This window comes from Perognathus longimembris, chromosome 13 (assembly GCF_023159225.1).
Source record: "Perognathus longimembris pacificus isolate PPM17 chromosome 13, ASM2315922v1, whole genome shotgun sequence".
NCBI lineage: Eukaryota > Metazoa > Chordata > Mammalia > Rodentia > Heteromyidae > Perognathus > Perognathus longimembris.
This window is the reverse complement of record NC_063173.1, coordinates 49622067-49643743: the sequence shown is the minus strand read 5'-3', so window position 1 is coordinate 49643743 and position 21677 is coordinate 49622067. Positions and strand designations below refer to the sequence as shown.

At 37.5% G+C, this 21677-nt stretch overlaps 1 protein-coding gene and 2 pseudogenes across 1 annotated transcript; 2 read left to right on the top strand and 1 right to left on the bottom strand.

The window, feature by feature from the left end:
* Positions 1–325: 325 nt before the first annotated feature.
* Positions 326–1249, top strand: LOC125362485 (annotated as a pseudogene).
* An 11270-nt stretch (positions 1250–12519) lies between these two features.
* Positions 12520–13432, top strand: LOC125362484 (annotated as a pseudogene).
* Positions 13433–18343: 4911 nt separating this feature from the next.
* LOC125361273 (olfactory receptor 140) lies at positions 18344–19252 on the bottom strand. Its single transcript, XM_048359625.1, has one exon. It carries the CDS (start codon positions 19250–19252, stop codon positions 18344–18346), a length of 909 nt encoding a protein of 302 aa, XP_048215582.1.
* Between the last annotated feature and the right edge of the window lie 2425 nt (positions 19253–21677).

Genomic DNA, 21677 nt, shown 5'->3' with positions numbered 1-21677 from the left:
ATATTTGCTGCCAGTCCACAACAAGGAAATTAAGCCATTTTTGAGATTTGTTTTAGAGCAAACTGGAGCCACAGTAGGTATTCATGAGAGAAACTAACTTTACTATGCAAATTGTAAGATATTATCAGTATTTAATTAAATGAATTAAGACTAAATTACTATGCATTGGGTTTTCTTTATAACTATCTGAAAAGTAGCATTAATTTCAAGAACTGGAATTAACAGGTGACAATATACTACTCTCTACTGAATTCAACCTTATATCACTGAGAAGTACTATTTCTTTTCAGGTGGACCACGCACGAACAACCCAAGATACATTAACACAATGAATAATGTGACAGAAGTCATCCTGCTGGGCCTCACCCAAGAACCAGAACTCCAGAAGATCTCATTTGCTGTGTGTTTAATCACCTATTTGGTCACAATGGCAGGGAACACGTTCATCTCAGTCACCATCTTCATCAGCCCAGCCCTGGGGTGTCTCATGTACTTTTGCCTGTCCTAATTGTCCCTTACACATGCTCTCTACTCTAATTCCATTGCTCCCAAAATTATTGTGGACTTGGCCTCTGAGAAGAACACCATATCCTTCAATGGCTGCATAACACAGGTCTTTGCTGAACACTTCTTGGCTGCAACAGAGATCATCTTGCTGATTTCCATGGCCTTTGACCGCTATGTGGCCATCTGAAAGCCCTTGCACTATGCCATCATAAGCTACCCTGTGTGCTCCTTTCTCGTGGTGGCAGCTGGAGTATTGGGGTTTATTCATGGATTGATACAGGTTATGTTCATTGCCAAGTTGCCCTTCTGTGGCCCCAGTGTCATTGACCACTTTGCATGTGACTTAATACCACTGCTGAAGCTGCCCTGCACCAACTCTCACACTTTGGGGCCTCTGATCGCTACCAACAGTGGGTCACAGTGTTTGCTCACTTTCACTATGCTGCTTTCTTCCTATGTGAACATCCTGTACTCTCTGAGGAACCACAGTTCTGAAGGACATCTCAAAGCCCTGTCCACCTGTGCCTCTCACATCACTGTGGTGATCTTGTTCTTTGTACCTTGTTCATGTCTGTACATAAGGCCCCTGGTCTCCTTCCCCATTGACAAAGCTGTGGCTGTGTTTTACACCCTAGTAACACCTATGTTGAACCCTTTAATCTACACTCTCGGGAATGAGGAAATGAAAAGGTCTATGAACAAGCTCTGGGGTCAAACAATGGAAACTAAAGTAAATAAGTAAATCTTGTGAGTAATATGTTGTCGATACATATTCTGTCTCCTGATAAAATTAGGTTAGTCATGATTTATTCTGAATCAAAATGTAATTGAAATAACAAGTATAGTTTCTGTAGCATTAAGCTCATTGTATATAAACTATGTGTTTGATCATGTAAAACGAATGATATTTTCCATTTCCTTAAATATCTATCACTTACTCTGTCAGTATTACTTTAACTCCTCTATTCTACTGCTTCATGAACTGTGTAATCAATTTCAGTCAACAACTCCCACCTATTATTTTATACATATTAGTACATTTCAGAACAGAAAGTTGTTTTGGTACTCAGGATCCAGTCTTACACTATGCTTCTTTTTTCTATGCTCTTAGCTGCTTGGACTACTAGTATATTTTCAACTTCCATAAAATTGTTTAGCTATTAACAAATATGTGTAATAACATACTGTAGTTCTCTTTCTATGGAAAGCTTATATCACCTCTGTGATGTCTTACTGTTTGATCTGTGCTGATTCTTATTAGCAAAAGGAATTCACATTGCACTATATGTAAAATACTGAGAGTTAAATTATGGATACAAAAGAACCTGTCAGTTCACACACTGAAAATAAGTTTCAAATAAATGACAATAGTTCAAACATTGAGAAGTTTCACGGATGTCATCAGGAGATAAGGGATGATAACCATGGGAATGACCAAGACACATTACACATAATTTGACATACTGAATCAAAGTGTCTTTGTACAACTTTTTAAAGATTATTTTTAAATATATTGTATGTAACTTATAAAAAAGATTCTATTAGAATTGTGATATACCACATATAATAATACTTTATAGTGTGTAATATACTATTTATACTGTGATATGATGATGTATAATATATGTTATGTATTGTGTTATTTTACATTCTCCATTAAAATATTTAGAATATATCATATATAACACTATAGAATATACTACACTAAATACTATATTGTATATGGTACATAGGAGTTGTTATCTCAATAGATATTAATTAATATTAAATGTTAATTTATTGTTATAGTCATTCTATGTTACATATAATGCATGATAAGTACTATATATGCCATACATTTATGAGTAACAATAGAGTAAAAATGAGTTATTATCATAGCATGGACATACCTTGGGGCCAGTGTCCTAGTCTCTGGAAACTAAGTGTAAACTCATCACCAACTTTCTACTCTCAGTGCAAAATGTTCACAAATATCTCTGTAGTTTCAATAGGGATGCAGGAAACAATGACTATGAAATGCCTGGACACAGCTTGAGTTCAAAAGTTCTCATGAATAATGGATCCTGTATTCATCCTCACCTCTGGAAAAAGGAGCTATAGGATGACATGAGCCAAACCCTGCTCAGTGTCTAAGCTTTTGATTTCTGTGAAAACGCTCAAACACCTGCCCAGTACAGTAATTAGAGTTCACCTGCTGCTGACTTTCACTGTGATTTCACCAGGTCAGATCTCACATAAAAAGCCTTGAAGAGAAGAAATGCTGTGTCATAATGTCCTCTGACTGTCCATTGGGTATACATTTGCAAATGTTGGTGAAACTTAAATTCACCTTTCAAACACTTAGTTTTGGTTCCTCAGAAAGAATTTTAAATGAGCTAACAAAAAAATCAAGAATGAAGATATTGGGGCTGGGAATATGGCCTAGTGGCACAAGTGCTTGCCTCATATACATGAAGCCCTGGGTTCAATTCCTCAGCACTACATATATGCAAAACGCCAGAAGTGGAACTGTGGCTCAAGAGGCAGAGTGCTACCCTGAGCAAAAAGAAGCCAGGGACAGTGCTCAGTCCCTGAGTCCATGCCCCAGGACTGGCAAAAAAAAAAAAAATGAAGATATTGATGTTGACATAATGATTATAATATTTATTGAGGACTTCCTGTGAATAAAGTCCTGATCTAAGCATTAATTTACATTTGAGAGACAGTAGATCTCTTTCATGAACATCTTTATTTGAAAAATAAAATGGCATGTATTTAAATGCACTATATAACTTTTTCCAAATATGATCATAATTTGGGGATATCAAAATCAAAGTAATTAATATATGTATTATATGATACAGTTTTCTCTTTGTATGAGTACTTAAAATAGAATTAGCTAACAGTATTCATTAATTATTTTAACATTATTGTGCTAAAATTAGGCTTAGACAGAACCTGTCTTCTAATATCAGAAGAGACAAGAGACAACGAAGACACTTGCCCCACTCCTATCAAACACAGTGTTTGAGTTCTCAGCCAGAGCAGTATGACAGACAAGGAAATAAAGAGGATCTCTACAACAAAACAAAAACAAAAAGCCACATCGTCTCATTTGCAGATGGCATGATCCCTTACCTAAAGGACACCACAAAACACACTCTTACATCTAGTAAGTACTTTTAGCAGAGTTGGAAGGCCACAAAATGAGCATTTAAAAAATGAATCCCTTTTTTATATGCTAATAATAAACAAGCATAGAAAGAAACAGGAAAATAATCAATTCAGAAGAGTCAAAAAGTAAAATAACTAGATATCAACTTAACTAAAGGAGTGAAAAAATGCAAAAGTACACACCATTGAAGGAAGTGAAAAAGAAATTACATGATAAAAAGTCCTCTCATGTGTAAGGACTAACAATATTAATATTGTGAGGTTGTATAGACTACCAAAGCTCTATACAGATTTAATGCAATCACAGTCAAAATCTCAGTGTCATTCTTCACAGAAAAGGGGAGTTAAAAACAAATGCTAAAAATAAAGTCCTATAGAAGTACAAAAGACCCAGAATAGCTCAAAACAATCTTGGGGAGGAAAAAGAGCAATGAGAGAGGTATCTGAAGACGTGACTTCAAATTATAACACTACCAAGTCACAGTAACAAAAAAAGCATGGTTTCATGTTGGCATGAAAACACAGACAGGGGATAAAAAGACTGAGTGCTAAGCACCAGTAAATCATCAATATCTACATCTCAACAAGGGTGCAAACACATATGGTGCTGGAAAGATAAAACATTCACATGTAGAAGATTAAGTCCTCATACAAAAATCAATTAAAGATACCACAAAGACCTTACTGTGTGGTCCTTAATACACGATCTGAAACCTTGAGCCATCTAGAGAAAAATAGGGGAAGCACCTCAAGATATATCCACAAACATGCACTTCCTTTCTTTTGTGTATTGTTTACTTCAGTTGGTTTGTTGTTTACAATACCCGTGTGGAGGGCTCTCAATAGAAGGTAGTGAGAGAGCTGCTGTTGTGTATGAAATGCTGACCTAGTGGTTTGGCTCCAGGTTCCACATGCCATACCCCATTTTCCAGGACAACAGGCTCTTTGCCCCAGACCATGTCCTAACTCACACTGAGAGGAGTGAAGGGAATAAAGGAGAATGGCCTCATGTACAGAAGGGTTGAATCGGACCAGGCCAGAAGTGATGGCTATTGAGGACAACAGAGGAGGCTTCAATGCAGCCCTAACATCTCCTCAGGGGTGAGGATTCCAACCTCAGGGCCTTCGGTCATAATCTCAAATATGATCATTTCCCCTCATTGGCTCCTCAGCCAAGCACACACATCAACTATCTGACCTGAGGTTCCTCCCTTACTGAACAGGATTACCATGGCAACAACACATCACCACTAGTAAAACTAACCTAATCCCAGGTCACATTTCCAGGTTCACATATTAATAGATGAACAATCCAACTCTGACTTTGGAGGATCAAAAACCAAAGGGAAAAAAATGAAATCAGGGGGCTGGGAGTATGAACTAGTGGCAAGAGTTCTTGCCTCATATTCATGAAGCCCTGAGTTCAAGTCCCCAGCTCCCACATATATAGAAAAAAGCCAGAAGTGGCGCTGTGGCTGAAGTGGCAGAATGCTAGCCTTGAGCAAAAAGAAGTCAGGGACAGTGCTCAGGCCCTGAGTCCAAGGCCCGGGACTGGCAAAAATAAATAAATAAATAGATAGATAGATAATAAAATCACTATGAACACTTGGCCAGCACAAGCCAGTTATCCCTGTATTAACTTTTCTGACACCACTTTAAAACTAGAAAGGTCAGAAGGACCTTGAGGCCCTGCTTTCACAGCCGGTACTCCTACTGTAATATAAGGTCAAGTGAGACTTTGCCCTTCTGCTGCTGGGGAGGTTCCTGTCCTCCCTGAGCTCACCTCAGGACACCTGAGTTACAGTTTTTGTTGTTGTTGTTGTTGCCAGTAATGGGGCTTGAACTCAGAGCCTGAGCACTGTCCCTGGCCTCTTTTTGCTCAAGGCTAGCACTCTGCCACTTGAGCCATAGCGCCACCTCTGGCTTTTTCTATATATGTGGTACTGAGGAATCAAACCCAGGGCTTCATGTATAAGAGACGAGCACTTTTACCACTAGGCCATATTCCCAGCCCCTGAGTTACAGTTTGATAGGTGTACCTTCCCAACTGAACTCCCCACCTGGCACTCTTCCCAAAAAGAAGGGGTTCCCCCAAGAAACCCCTCTGACTTTATCACCTCTCCATGCCTCATAGGCCAGTGAAACAGTGATAAGAGTAGTAGTATTTCACAAGTGGCCTGAGAAGGCAGAGGTTTCTACCTCCACCCCCCTTGCAGGGGCCACAGAGGGACTGGAGTCAAGCTCTACAGGCTTGTCTCACCAAACGATTGTATCAAGCCCATTCCCTTGGCTGGAGTTTTCTTTAGCATAGCAAGCACTTTCTTAAATAGACTCTTGTAGCTCAGGAAGAAATATCAAGAATTTAAAAAAGGGATTGCATCATATTAAAAAAATTTCTCAATGTCAAAGGACACAAGTGCCAGAGCAAAGAGACAACCAAAGGGCCGGAGAAATACCTAACAGCAACATATCTGTGAAAAGATTTCTATCCAAGATATGTGAAGTGCAAAAACCTTCAAAACCAACATGGACATAGTGCCTTATTCCTGGAATGCTAGCTATTTAGGAAATGAATATCAGAAAGACTGAGTTTTGAGGCTCATGTAAGCTAAAAACATTTCCAGACCTCCATCTCAATTTTGAAAAATGATAGTGCCTGCACAAAAGGTGTAATTAGGGGTATTGTGGTCCATGCCAAAATGAGCATAAATGTGTGACTCTCTTCAAAAAATAACCAAGCTAAAAAGTCTTTCTATGTAAATCACCTACTCAGCAAGCACCAGGCTCTGAATTAAATCTGGTAGCACCCAAATAAAATTTAACATCAAAAGAACAAATCAACCTATTTATAAATGAGCAAATAAACTGTACAGTTTTCAGAAGAAGAAATACAAATGACAAGTAAGTGTATGAAGGAATGTTCAACCACCTAGCCATAAATAAAATACAAACAAAACAATACAAGTACAGCCACTGTGAACACATCATGGAGTTTCCACAAAAAGATGATCACCACATAATCCAGTCCAATTCTTTCTGGGCATATACCAAAAGGAATCTACTACAGCACAGAACAAGAAAAGCCTGTAACATAGTTTACCACATTATTCTCAATGGCCAAATCAGCATAGATACCCAATTCAAACAAGTTATAAAGAAAGTATGTATGCATCAAAACTGATATTATGTAGCCATGAAAAGATTAATTGAAATCATTTTCAGGAAAATGAATGGGGCTAAGGATTATGACACTGGGTGAAATAATCCTGGCTCAGATTAACAAATATCTCAAACACACAAACTACAGTTTTTCATTTTATTGTTATTGTAAAGGTGATGTACAGAGGGGTTACAATTACATAATTCAGGTAATGAGAACAATGTTTTTGATCCATGTCACCCCCCTCCCTCACTCACACAATATTTTTTGAAGAAATGAAAGTAGAAAGGATACTGTTTGGGAACAGGAAGGAAATCAGGAAATGTTGAATGGTGGGGGGGTATAATCAAAGCATATCATATCATGTCATAAAAATGTCATTATATAATCTATTTATTTGTACAATTAATATACACTAATGAAAATTACAAAAGAGCAATATGAATAGGTTTTCTGAACACCTGAAGAAAAAAAAACGATGACTATTGAGAATACAGCTGAAAGCTTTACTATTCTTCCCAAATACAAGACTTCAAAACTGTGTCAACTTTGCTGTAAAGCAAAAATTGGTGAAAGAAGAAAGAGTGAGGGGAAGGGAAAAAGGAAAGGAGGAAGGAAAGAAAGGAGGGAGGGAAGGGGAGGGAAAGTGAAAGGAACAGAATGGAAAGGAAAGGAAAGGGGAAAGGGAAAGGGAAAAGGAAAGGTTAAAAAGGAAAGAGGAAAGGAGCAGAAAGGAAAAAGGAAAAGAAAGGAGGAAGCAAGGAAGGAAGACAGTTGATTCCATTAGTGATTGTACCCTATTCTTCATCGCTGCATTAGCTGAAAGTGATAAGATAGACAAGTCTCCATTAAGGACTGTTATTCCCAATCTCTAGATACCGTTGTTCATGTTCACACAGGTGTTTGACTAGGAGAGATTTTCTCAATAGATACTGTTAGAAAGTTTTATGTCTAAATCATATCGTTTCTTTGTAGAGTACAGACAAAAAAAAAAGATATGCCTTTGAGTTAACTATGGAAAAGTGTCATCTAAGTAATCACATTGAAAGAAGTTGATGTGGTATTTTTGTGCTGGTCCTAGGGCTTGCATTAAGACCTGGATGTTGTCCCTGAGATTTTTGACTCAAAGGTGGCACGCTACCACATGAGCCACAGCTCTATTTCCAGCGTTTTTTGTTTGTTTGTTTGTTTTTGCCAGTCCTGGGCCTTGGACTCAGGGCCTGAGCACTGACCCTGGCTTCTTCCCGCTCAAGGCTAGCACTCTGCCACTTGAGCCACAGCGCCGCTTCTGGCCGTTTTATATGTGGTGCTGGGGAATCGAACCTAGAACCTAGGGCCTCGTGTATCCGAGGCAGGCACTCTTGCCACTAGGCCATATCCCCAGCTCCTATTTCCAGCGTTTTTTTGACAGCTAATTAGAGATCAGAGCCTCACAGACTTTTCTTCCCAGGCTGTTTTCAAACCATGATCCTCAGGGCTGGGGATATAGCCTAGTGACAAGAGTGCCTGCCTCGGATACACGAGGCCCTAGGTTCGATTCCCCAGCACCACATATACAGAAAACGGCCAGAAGCGGCGCTGTGGCTCAAGTGGCAGAGTGCTAGCCTTGAGCGGGAAGAAGCCAGGGACAGTGCTCAGGCCCTGAGTCCAAGGCCCAGGACTGGCCAAAAAAAAAAAAAAAACCATGATCCTCAGATGTCAGTGACCTGAGTAGCTAGGATTACAGGTGTGAGTCACTAGTGCCTGGTAACAGAAGTGATTTCTATGTCATCCAATCACTTGCTGGTAGCTGGGAATTATACCATACCTTCATCTGTCAATTGTAAAAAATCATTTTCCCGATAGCCCAGGGTAATCAGCCACATAATTTTGAATTCTCACATTTCCATTCCTCAAAGCAGCCATACTGTTTATTTGTTTTAGCCATACTGTTTATATGTACCATATTTTTTAATTAAAATCCTTCTTAAACTCTGTGCTTACAACCACATCATCTTCTAGGCCAGGTTCAACGGTATCACAATGAACTAAAAATTATTAAATATTCTATTACTCAAGTCTCATGCTAAACGACAGCCAAGACACTTTAATTCCAACTCAACTGCATTCCTAAAACTAGTCACTATTGACTTTTGTTACCAACTAGGGAAAAAATAAAACATCTTAACTGTTACCTTTGGGAAGATGGTAGCAGAGGCAATTACTGATCCTCTGTATATGACCAATGCATGACCAAATCCTGCACTTGGTGAAAGTGCATTTAAACCTTTCTCTAGAGTCAGTGAAGATGGAATCACACAGAAGAAAGAATCTGACCACGAATGGCATAGCAGAGCTATGAACCAACAAGAGGAGGAAGATCTGTTTGGGAGATACTAATAAAGCTTAATTGGTTCTTAGTTAAACAGCATTGAAAGGAAATCTTTAGTCCTAACTGAAAGTAATAGTTTATGAATCCTTAAGCCACAGAAGTTTGGCCAATTTGGAAAAACAATGTCTAACAAAGTCAATTTTATTCACTCCCTGTATATAGGTTAGAGCTGAATATTATAGTGGGATGCATGTCCTGCCAAGAACTTGTCTTTATTCTAATTGGTTTCAACTTGGAAAGAATAATAGTTTAAGGAAACGAAAAAAAATACATCACTTAAATAGTTACCTTATATACTCATGGAAACCCAGAAAAGCAAGGTGACATAAAGCCATTAGTTTCCTAAATGAAGCAACTTATTTTCTAATTGTGTCCAAACTGACCAAGAGTCAGATAACCTAAAATATCCAAAAGGCAGAATATTCCAGAAATTAATAATTCTAGTGTCCTACCTATCCATCCATGGAGTAGCTTCACAGCCGTGTTGCCTAGGCCTGGAGAAGAAAGCAATGCCTACACCCCACCTGAAATCAGAGGATCCATTTTTTTTCAAATTTTTATTATCAAACTGATGTACAGAGAGGTTACAGTTTTATATGTTAGGCATTGGATACATTTCTTGTACTGTTTGTTACCTCGTCCCTCATTCCCCCCCTTCCCCCTTTCCCTTTCCCCTCATGAGTTATTCAGTTCATTTACACCAATCAGTTTTGCAAGTATTGCTTTTGTAGTTGTTTGTCTTTTTTTACCCTATTTACCACTGTTTACCAGTATACATGGTTTCCTACATACTCAGATAAGATACAGAGATAGTGTAGGTACAACCACAGGAAGGGGATACAAGAGGATCATCAATAATAGAAGCTACAATTACACATAGCACGTTGACAGTAGTTACAACTTGGTGTAACAATCATTTCCATACCATGGAGTTCATTTCACTCAGCATCATCTTATGTGTTCATAAGGGTATAGCTATTGGGCTCTTGTGATCAGAGGATCCATTTATTAACTGCACCCAGGTCAGTGAAAACTACATCTTAGTAACAGAGTTTGAAATTAACTTATTTAGGCAATTTGTTTTGTCTGAGTAGCATTGATAGTTACACATATGAGTTGAATCTTACTATTCTGGTATGAAAATGAAGTTGGATATGCTAACTTGAAAATATCAATAGAAAACTTTATCATTTGCAAAACAAGAGGCTGGTAGAATGTCTGGGTTGATTTTTTTTTTCTGAAATTTTTATTATGAAACTGACGTACAGAGAGGTTACAGTATCATACGTTGGGCATTGGATACATTTCTTGTATTGTTTGTTGCCTTGTCCCTCATCCTCCCCTCCCTCCCCCCCTTTCACTACCCCTCCAGGTGCTCAGTTCACTTACACCAAACAGTTTTGCAAGTATTGCTTTTGTAGTTATTTCTCTTTTTTTACCCTGTGTCTCTCGAATTTGGTATTCCCTTTGAATTTCCTACTTCCAATACCAGTAAACACGGTTTCCTATATACTCAGATAAGATTACAGAGATAGTGTAGGTACAATCATAGGAAGGTGATACAAAACATCATCAATAATAGAAACTACACATACACATAGGACGTTGAAAGTAGTTACAACTGTGATATATCACTTGTTTCCATAACATGGAGTTCATTTCACTTAGCATCATCTTATTTGTTTCTAAGTGTATAGCTATTGGGCCTTGTGATGCTCTGCTATGGCTTGCCTAAACCTGTACTAATTATTCCCAATAAGGGAGGCCATAGAGTCCATGGTCTGGGTTGATTTTTAACATTTAATATTTATGTCTCACTAAACATGCTGATTCTATGCAATTTTGTTGCAGTGGCATGAGTTTTTCACCTTGTTATGGTTTCTGTGCTGCTGCTGCAAAGTTACTTTATTCCCTAAACCCACTAGGAATTTTGAGCTATAGATTCACTACCCACCGGAGACAAGAACAGAAAGGAGACAACCTGGAGTATGAGTTGTCCTGAACAGTGAAGGTATTTATTCTGACTTTTATTGATGTTGATAAGTCAGAAGTTGTTACTGAAAACATTATGTACTATGTTTTTGGGGAGAGGAGGCAAGGATTTGTAAAAGAAAGGGGGGTTGAAGCAGAGAGTAAATGCTGTCTGTATCAATGATAGGCACTTACTTTTGAAAATTTACATCTGGATCATGAAATGTATATGCATATATATATGATGATAGAAGATAGTACATAGACATTAGGCAGATAATGATAGACAAAGGATAGATCTATTGATAGATAGATGGTAAGCATGTAATATTTCTTCCAATTATCTACAAAAAATGAAACTTTAACTAAATAGAATTTATGATGAAGGAAAAAGTTGTGAACCCAAGATTGGCACTTGTCAGTAAGCAACTCAGGGTAGGCTAACATCTCAGTTAATTCCATTTGTGTAATGTGATGGAGGACATTTATCTACTCAAGAGTATAATTCCCAACTGAAGTTCAACTGCAAAGAAATTTTAATTATGACACAATATGTGAACATTAAAAGAACTTTGGCTGGGATGTAGCACAGAGTCAAAGCACTTGCCTAGCAAGTGCAACCTCCTGGGTCTGATCCACAGTACCAAAACTGAAAAGACAAAAAAAAAAAAGAAGAACTTTGTACTATTTATATGTCCACATCCAAAAATAATACAACTTCAAGGGCAGTTTCTGAGCTTCAATCACAATGGCTCCTTGGCATTCAGAAAGGAAACTCCATCTGCAGCTCTATTTCTATATTCTTATGCTTTCATATGATAGAAAGAAACTACAAAGCATAGAATAGAACATAACTGGATTAGATTTAGGAAGAATTCACCTTTTTAACATTGGATATAGAACTAACTACTATAGAATATTGTATTTATATAACTATTACTGTCTGAGTAGACTTGCTTATTGTAACTCCAAAATAAGTGATAAAGGTGGTGTTTGCTGTTATTCCATAGTAATTAAATTCAGCTATCTCTGAATTTTTTATAACAAGGTGCTTTTGGAAGCTAGCCATGAGTCAACACTCAGGATACCATCTTCTTTTATTGTTTCTAGTAAAGTATTATTGGGATTGCATTAACGTGAACTAGGAATTTTCTGGCTTCCTTCTATTCTTAAAACAACCTTGAAATTATGCTGGGTAAGCAAAAATATAGCTCCATCAATCTCAACAAACAACACAAAACAGATGACAAAGTAATTTCCTATTAAGCTCAAAGGATAAGCACTGAGAAATGCTGTTGTTGTTTTTTTTTCTATTCAGGTGGATCGTATGTCCACAATCCAATCTAAACGTATAGAAAAGATGAACAATGTGACAGAATTCATCCTGCTGGGCCTTACCCAAGATCCAGAACTCCAGAAGCTCTTGTTTTCTGTGTGCTTAATCACCTATTTGGTCACATTGACAGGGAATACACTCATCTCAGTCACCATCTTCATCAGCCCAGCTCTGGGGTGCCCCATGTACTTTTTCTTGTCCTACTTGTCCCTTATAGACGCTCTCTACTCTACTTCCATTGCTCCTAAAATGATGGTGGACTTAGCCTCTGAAAAGAACACCATGTCTTCCAATGGCTGCATGACACAGCTCTTTGTTGAACACTTTTTTAGTGCAGTAGAGATCATCTTGCTCATTGCCATGGCCTTTGACCGCTATGTGGCCATCTGCAAGCCCTAGCACTACACCACCATCATGAGCTACCCTGTCTGTCTTTTGCTGGTGGGGGAAGGTGGAGTATTGGGGGTCATTCATGGAGGAATACAAGTTGTGTTTATCTCTCAGTTGCCCTTCTGTAGCCCCAATGTCATTGATCACTTTATGTGTGACTTAATACCACTGCTGGAGTTGGGCTGCACTGACACTCACACTTTGGGGCCTCCGACCACTGCCAACAGTGAGTCACTGCGTTTGCTTATTTTTTCTATGTTGCTTGCTTCCTATGTCATCATCTTGCACTCCTTGAGGAATCAGAGTTCTGAGGGACGTCGCAAAGCCCTGTCCACCTGTGCCTCTCACATCACTGTGGTGATCTTGTTCTTTGTACCTTGTTCATATCTGTACATAGGCCCTGGTCTCCTTCCCCATTGACAAAGCTGTGACTGTATTTTGCACCCCAGTAACACCTATGTTGAACCCTTTAATCTACACCCTCAGGAATGAGAAAGTAAAAAGGGCTATGAAGAAGCTCTGGGGTCAAATTTTAAAAAGTTGACGATAAGTAAATCTGTGATTGTGTATTTAGGCAAGTATATTTATAGAAACTTAGCCTTATCCCTGACTGTTCGAAATCAGCATAATCAATATGTTATCTGTATTAAATTTTTTGTGGTATTATATCATAATGCAATATATGTGAATCAAATTCAGCTCTCATACTGGGTGGTTAGCATTTCCATCCTCTTTAACTCCAATTATTCTTTGTTTTGATCATCTTTAAATGCTCAATTTTTAGAAAATACATATTGAATTATTGTTGACTACATTCACTCTAAATCATTATTTACTGGTAGAATCTATGCCTCCTTTATAACTGTATTATAGTAATCATCTATTATTTTCTCTGTACCTCCTCTTCTACCTAGCCTTCAAAGATCATTATTCTGCTTTAAAATTCTATAAAATTCAACTTTTTAGTTCTATTCTATATTGAAAACCTGAAGTATTTACCTTTCTTTGACTTGCTTCCTAAGATAAAATCCTCCAGTTCCATCTTTGTTGCCACAAATGATAGGATTTCATTCTTTTTGTGACTTAATACATATTCCATTGTGAATATGAAATTCAATATTAATCTGTTAATGCACACATATGCTTCTATTAGCAGGCAATATACAGGCTGTGCTAATATATTTATTCAGAGTAGAAACATTACCAAGTGCCCTTGATGTTTTTACCATGCTTATCTTCCTTAAAACAAAACTGTGAAACAAAGATAGCCTAATAATTTTGTGAGGCAAGTTCCATGAGAGAAAGAGTACTAAGGGCTCACAAGTTTCTGTCCTAAATGTGGATAAGAAGTAGTTCTTGACATCTCTCATTCTCCTTTTAGCCAGAATAATTTTTTTTCATTTTTCCTTGAAATCAACTATAAATAAGGGAGTGTGGCACAATATGAAAAGTTTTCAAGTATTGTGCTCATCTGAACATACTTTATCTCCCAAATATTGAGTTTTACAAATAAACTTTCTCTTACTGTAGCAAACAAAACCTTTTTTACTTGGCACAATTACACGGAAGGGACATTTTTACAAAACTATGCTTTTACACCTACATATCAATACCTTCTGGTAGTCAATTGTGTACAAGAAGAATTAGGAGAAAATTTGGCCAAGGCAAAAGAAGAAGAACTGATAAATCCAACAAAATGAATGTCATAATATTCAATGTATGTATGTAAAAATGGAGCCAGGTAACTTGCGTGGGTGGCTGGGGTTGGGATGCATGAGGGAGGGGAGAATGATGGGAGGGATGACACTGGTCAAGATATGTGGTATTCATACATTGTTACATTGAAGTAAAAACCCATTGTACAAATATTCAAAATAATAAAATAATTCCTTTAAAGGCTAAACACATGTTGGGTTTCAGAAATGACAAAGGAAAGGTTGGCTCTACAAACAAAACTGCTGTAAAAAGAAATCATATATGATGCTGAATACATTCATTGTACCATGGAAATGGATGACAGTGAACACAGAATGGGATCATAGGGGAAAAAAAAAAACCTAAACCATGAATATTGTGAAATACTAAAAAGATACAGAAATAGAACCTCGGAAGCATGGAGCAAGAACTTTGGATCCGAGAAACCTAACTTCTCATATTGCCTCCAGGACTAATGAAAAACTAGGAGAGGTTACTTAACCTCTCTACCAGAATCTCCAGAAAAATAGTTCCTTAATTGTGACAATTAAAAGTTACAAATAGAAGTTGTTTGTTAGTAAAAAAAAAAAAAAGTTGTTTGTTAGATATAAAATAGTGCCAAATACCGAAACACTGAACAAACTTCAGGGAGATCATCAATGGATCAAGAATGCTGGGGGCTACATTTCCTGAGAAAGGAGTCAAAGGACACAACCACTGTCCTTCACTAGCTGTGATCACAAGAGGACTGACCACTGCCCTGGCCTCAGTTCACTTCAAAATATTTCATAAATTTCATCTTTCCATGTACATGAGTATACTAGATTGGACCATAATCCTAGAATAGATGTTTTATTGGGCCAGTTTATCATGAATTCATGTTGAATTGAAACCTCCCTGTACAACTACTTAAACACATTAAAAGTTTTTGTAGGTAACTGATTTTGAACTCCCAAACTAGATAACTTCACCATTAACCAATTAACTCATGTCTCAGATAAGAATAATTCAGGTCATATAAATTCCATGTGATTATTTTATTATAAAGATAAGTGTCAAGGGGAAAAAAACAGTAAACTAAAACTTAAGCATCTATGGAGGTGAAACGATGGATTCAGTGGAATAAGACAATAGGTGAGAGTAAAACCGTAAGTCTTTGGAGTTTCATTTACAGGAAAAGTCAAGTTGAGTTCTAATACAAGCAGCAGCCAACTCCTAAAAAAAAAAAAATGAATAGGCTGGTCACCATGGATCATGCCTGCAATTCTACCTAACCTACTCAGGAGGCTGAGATTTGAGAATTATTGCTCAAAGCCAGCCTGGGCAGAAAAGTCTGTGAGACTCTGATCTTTAACTAACTTCCAAAAAACAAAAGGTTGATCAAGAAAATTATATATATATATATATATATATATATATTGGAATTTTACTCATCCATTGAAAAGAATGATATTGTACCATTCATTTAAAAAATGGAAAGACTTGGGAATATTATATTAAGTGAAGTAAGCAAGAGAAACAAAGGTTGCATGGTTTTCCTCATTTGTGGTCCCTAGAAAGTGCCTATGAATCTACAAGCATAAACACTGAACGGTATGCAAGTGATTATAAATAAATTAATTGAAGTAGACTCTATGGAGAGCACAAAGAGTGTAATTCTTTAGAAAGACTAAGTCAAAGCTAAACAAAATAAGTACCAGGAAATAGGCACTTTCATGGGAGAGGGATTGCCAAAAAGAGAAGGGTAGACAAATGAAGGAGGAAAAAGGTGAAAAATGCAGGCATGAATTCATTTTATGTGCTGCAAAATTAAGAAAGACAAGAGAAAGGGTGAGTAGAAGAGGGATAAAAATGAAAATGAAAGGATGATACAGATCAAGATGCATTGTGTACATAAAACTGCTTTGTTAAATGGCAAAAAAAGCAGTATTTACCTTACAAAGTTAAGAAAAGTGAGGGAAGGAGTAGATTGGGAGGGATAGGTGAGAATGTTGAAAGGGGTGACTTTGATCAAGGCACACTGCCTTCATAAATTTTATTGAATGGCAACTCTTTTGTACTACTACTTCATTTTAAAGGACACATAGAAAAAAAAGAAGCTAAAAGTGGAGGTGTGGCTCAAGGGGCAGATCACTGTCCTTGAGTAAAAATGCTTCGGGATAGCACCCAGGCCCTAAATTCAAGCTTAGGACCAACACCAAAAAAAAAATGGAGAGAATAACAAACAGAAGAATTATAAAATCCAATGTATGGAATTGCATACATTGATTAATTACATGTATTGATTAATTTCTCCTCAGAAAGCCTAGTACTGCTAAAAATTGGGAAGAAACATATTCTCAACTCTCTATGTACATTCTACCTTACTTTCCTCAAAATTTCCTCTCTTGATCTCCTCTCTATTTTTCATTCACGTTTCCTTCAGTCTTGATAAAACTTGCTTAGAACTGCAGTGAAGTTTTCATAACGCTTCTAAGAACTTGCTTAAAACTGCAGTGAACTATAGTGGTTTCCCTTGCCACGTCTCTCCTTCAGAGGAGTCCTTTCTGTATTAATGTGGTGGTTCTTCCTACCTTTCTTTATTAGTGTCGCCCCAATAAATCCTTCCGTATTGCCAATATCTTAGCCTGTTTCTCAAAAAAATGGGAGTGGTGTAGGACAAATAAAGAATTCCTACAGCCTGGCACTGATGGATCATGCCTGTAATCCTAGCTACTCAGGAGTAGGGCTTGTATTAAATACAAGTCACTTTTGCATCATTGTAGCCAAACAACTACAAGTTGCACTATTAAAAGTTTTGGAAGGCAGTGCCTCCCATCCCATCGATCTTGATATCTTTATTATCATTTGTAATTTCTTCTTTGACCTATTAGTTGTCCAAGATGATGCAATTTCCATATAGTTGTAAATGTTCCAACGGTCCTTTGAATGTTAATGAATTAAATTTTCCAAAGAGCATTAAATGTCTAAGTGATTAAAAAAGACTCAACTATGTGCTGCCTACAAGAGACTCATTCCACCTTTAAGGACATAGACTGAAGGTGATGGGATAGGAAAAGATGTCCCAGGTGGGTGGGAACTAATAGCTAGATGTTAAGTCAAAGCCTAAAAAAAAAAATACCACAAATGGGAAGAGATGTCAATCCATCAAGAGGTTGTAATTATAAATACGCATGCAACCAAACTGAAATGCTTAATAATATAAAGCAAATGTTTAACATATATGAAAGGAACTGTAAACTATAATTATAATAGGGGGACTTCTCCACAGTCAACTATGGACAGATTATCTAGACAAAAATCAGTAAATCCAATACCTGGCTTGAATGATTCTATGAAGCATACCTATACAGAATATTCCATGCAAAAGCACAGAATACACATTCTTCTTAAGTCAGAACTTTCCTCCAGGGAAATCATAGGTTAGGCTGTAATGCAAGTCTTGGTAAATGTAAGATTAGAATCATATAGAGTATTTTTTTTTACCCACAATGAAAAATCAATAGCAGGAATCTTTAAAAATGTCTTGGTTTTAATAGTTCAGATAAACTATTATAAAGAAGGTGAACTTTTATGTAATCATGTAACAATTTGGAGTATGGATAGATCATGCATAACTTCAAATACTCTTAGCAGTTTCATTCTGGAGTTTTTTGACAGTCTCTCCGTTTTCATAGAGACAATATGAATTCTCCCTGAGAAGTACTCATCATTTCCTTCCCCTCTATATACTGCTGTGTGTCTTCCTTCCATAGATGACTCACTTTCTCCAGAGATTTTTCATGGCATTTTTTACCTCTGCATTCCTCAGAGTATAAATCAGAGGGTTAAACATGGGCGTCAAAATACAATAAAACACAGCCACTATTTTGTCTATGGGCAGAGTGGACGATGGCCTCAAGTAAATAAATATGCAGGGTACAAAGAACAAGGCAACCACCGTGAAGTGGGCCGCACAGGTTGAAAAGGCCTTGCGCCTCCCCTCTGCACTGTGGGACCTCAGGGAGCGCAGGATGATGATGTAGGAGGCAGCCAGCATCAGGAAGTTCAGCAAGCAGATCACACCACTGTTGGCAACCACCAATAGACCAATGACATAGGTGTCGGTGCAGGCGAGCTCCAGCAAAGGGTACAAGTCACACACAAAGTGATCGATCACATTGGGCCCACAGAAGGGCAACTGAAGGACCAGGAGGAGCTGAATCAATGAATGCAGGAAGCCCCCCAGCCAAGCCACACCCACCAGCATGGCACAAAGATGCCTGGTCATGATGGTGGTGTAGTGCAGGGGTCTAGAGATGGCCACATAGCGGTCATAGGCCATCACTGTAAGCAGAATGATCTCGGTTCCTCCCAATAAATGTGCAACAAAGAACTGGGCCAAGCAGCTTTCGAAGGAAATGGCTCTGCCCTCATACAAGGAATCAGCCATGAGTTTGGGAGTCATACAGGAAGAATAGCAAGTATCAATAAACGACAAAAAGGAGAGGAAAAAGTACATTGGGGAACCCAGAGTGGGGCTGAAGATAATAGTGATCATGATAAGTAGGTTGCCCACAACAGAGACAAGGTAGACAATTAAAAATAACACAAATAAAACCCTCTGCACCTCGGGATTTTGTGAAAGTCCCAGCATAAAAAACTGTGTGATGTTTCGTGGAATGTCCATGAATCATAAGCTGCAGAAAGAGATTATAGAAAAGGTTTATTACTATCTCTTTCAAAACCTTTCAAGAAATTGGGAGTAATCCGTTTTTATGGAATATAATCAATCCAAATCCCGAATACAAAACCAAGAGCCTGCTAGTATTGCAACTCACATTCTAGGTTAATAATTAATCATTTTAATTAAGAGCTGAAATAAGTAAAAGACAAAATAAATAACTCAAAATAATGTATTCCTTTGATTGTTGACAATTATTTTAATAATAATCCTTTGTTTTCAAATATTTCCTTTTTCATGCTGTTTTTGCAGTGGTATTTGGCAAACCAATGCAATGATTATACTTCTTAATTTTATTATATAAATAGAAGACAACATATGTGTTCCAAACTTCAAGAAATGAAAAGAATAAAATGTTAATTGTTCTAATTTGATTAGTACATGCTTGTGTTCACATAGCACCCTACTGATACGTACAGTTGTTACATATGCTAATCAAAAAGATACAGAACATTTTAGAAATTTTTTAAACTTGTTACACCCCATATGCATATACATTTACTTTTATTTTATTTTTTCATTAAGAATAACCATTTATTGGCTGGCTGTGGTGGTTCATATGATCCATATATGCAAGAGGCCAATCTGGGAAATACCCTAAGACTATATCTGCTTTGTACTTCACTTTGACATCTGAAAAGTCACTATAGCAAAAAGTATTGGAGGAGTAGCTCAAATGGTAAAGAGCTTGCCTAGCAAGCACAAGGCCCTGATTTTGAACCCCAGTTCCACAAAAAAAAAAAAAATTAATAACAAATGAAAGAAAAATAAATTCTCTAATATTTTCTATTCTTTCCTTTTTAGAGCAATACTTCCAACTCCCTATTGTACTTCTCAATGCATATGGATGCCTCCACGAAACAGAACTCATCTCAACCCAGCTCGTTTCTCTTTCAAGAGTTCCTCCACACTGTACCAAAAGCATGAAAGTCTCATTTCTCTTTATTATTTCTATCTCATAATGCCAAAATTGGTCACCACATCTTATAAAATTTTACGACTTGACATTTTAAAAGAGTTAGCATACACCTCACAGATGAAGGGCGCAGACCCATGATTGTTCCCAACCTCAACTCCAGCAGTGAGTGATCTACGACATTCCTCAAACATCTGTCCAAAACACCTGAGTGTTTCCTAAGACATCTTAATTGGATTTTTCATCATCCTGGGCTATTTCTAATCACTTTTTGTCCTGAAGGTCTCCCACGCTATGAATAGATCAGGGAAGAACACATCCTAACATAAATGCAAATCACATTGCAAATAGTGTTGAGTTATGGAGATCTAAGATTATTCATTCATTCTTTTACTGGTTAAGCATTAGCTGGTTACTAGGAAAAGAGAAATCTGCTGGCTGCTATTCTCACAGAGACATGGAACTCAAAGTTGTAGGAATCTGCCCATGGAATCCACTACAAATACTAAACGTATCCCCCTGTCTACCACGTGCTCCGGGCCTTATCCTACACAATCATGCTTAATGCTTATATATGCATACTTGACAACTACTACCACATGACCCCTGGCTGATGGCACCTTAGACCTAAGTTCTACCACCTCTCCCAACATTCTAGCACATTCACTACCCCCATCTTAGCCCTGCAAACCTTTGGTCTCCTTTATTTCAAGTTCTAAAATGTCCTGGTCTATCTCTATGCTCCAATCCCTGACACCAAAGTCATTGATTAGAGCTCATAGATTTCAGATACACTGAGCAGCCCCCAAACATAATCTTGAGTCAAGAATAAGGAATGATCAAAGAATTACCTTTACAGAGAGAGCTGTAGAATCTCAGAAGAAACTGCTGAGGAATTTTTAGGGTACATTGATTTAAAAAAAAAAAAAGAGTCCTTTTGAGAAAGCACTTTAAAAAGTTCTGTGCTATCTATCTTCCTGTATTCTTCTGAAACCAAAGGGAGCTGAAAAATAGCAATGTGCATATGATCATATTAAATAATATTTAAGATAATAGGTTGGAAATTAATTGTACAACTTGGGGGACTGGGGAAGAAGGGAGGTGTGAGAAAAATGACAGAGGAGGTAACAAGTTTGACAAGAAATGTATGCACTACCTTCCATATGTAATTGCAACCCATCTATATCACCTTGACAATAAAATTAAATTTTAAAAAATCCAGAACAAAAAAAAACAATATTTTATGAAATGAACTCCAAGTCAAGGAAACAAGAGACTTTTTCAGTTGCTGTTTTTGTTTTCTTTTCCTTTTGTCTTTTTTGTTCATCTTTGGGGGCATAAAGGGGGCACAGTTAAGTTGAACAAAGAGTGAACAGATACAACAGTGGTACTCACTAGACACTGTGTGGTAAATGAAATGGACATCATGTGGGTAGGTATGGGAGGGAAAAACTG

Bases quoted from the DNA above. Each gene is read 5' to 3' on its own strand.
- LOC125361273 (XM_048359625.1), bottom strand. From the start codon at position 19,252: ATGGACATTCCACGAAACATCACACAGTTTTTTATGCTGGGACTTTCA.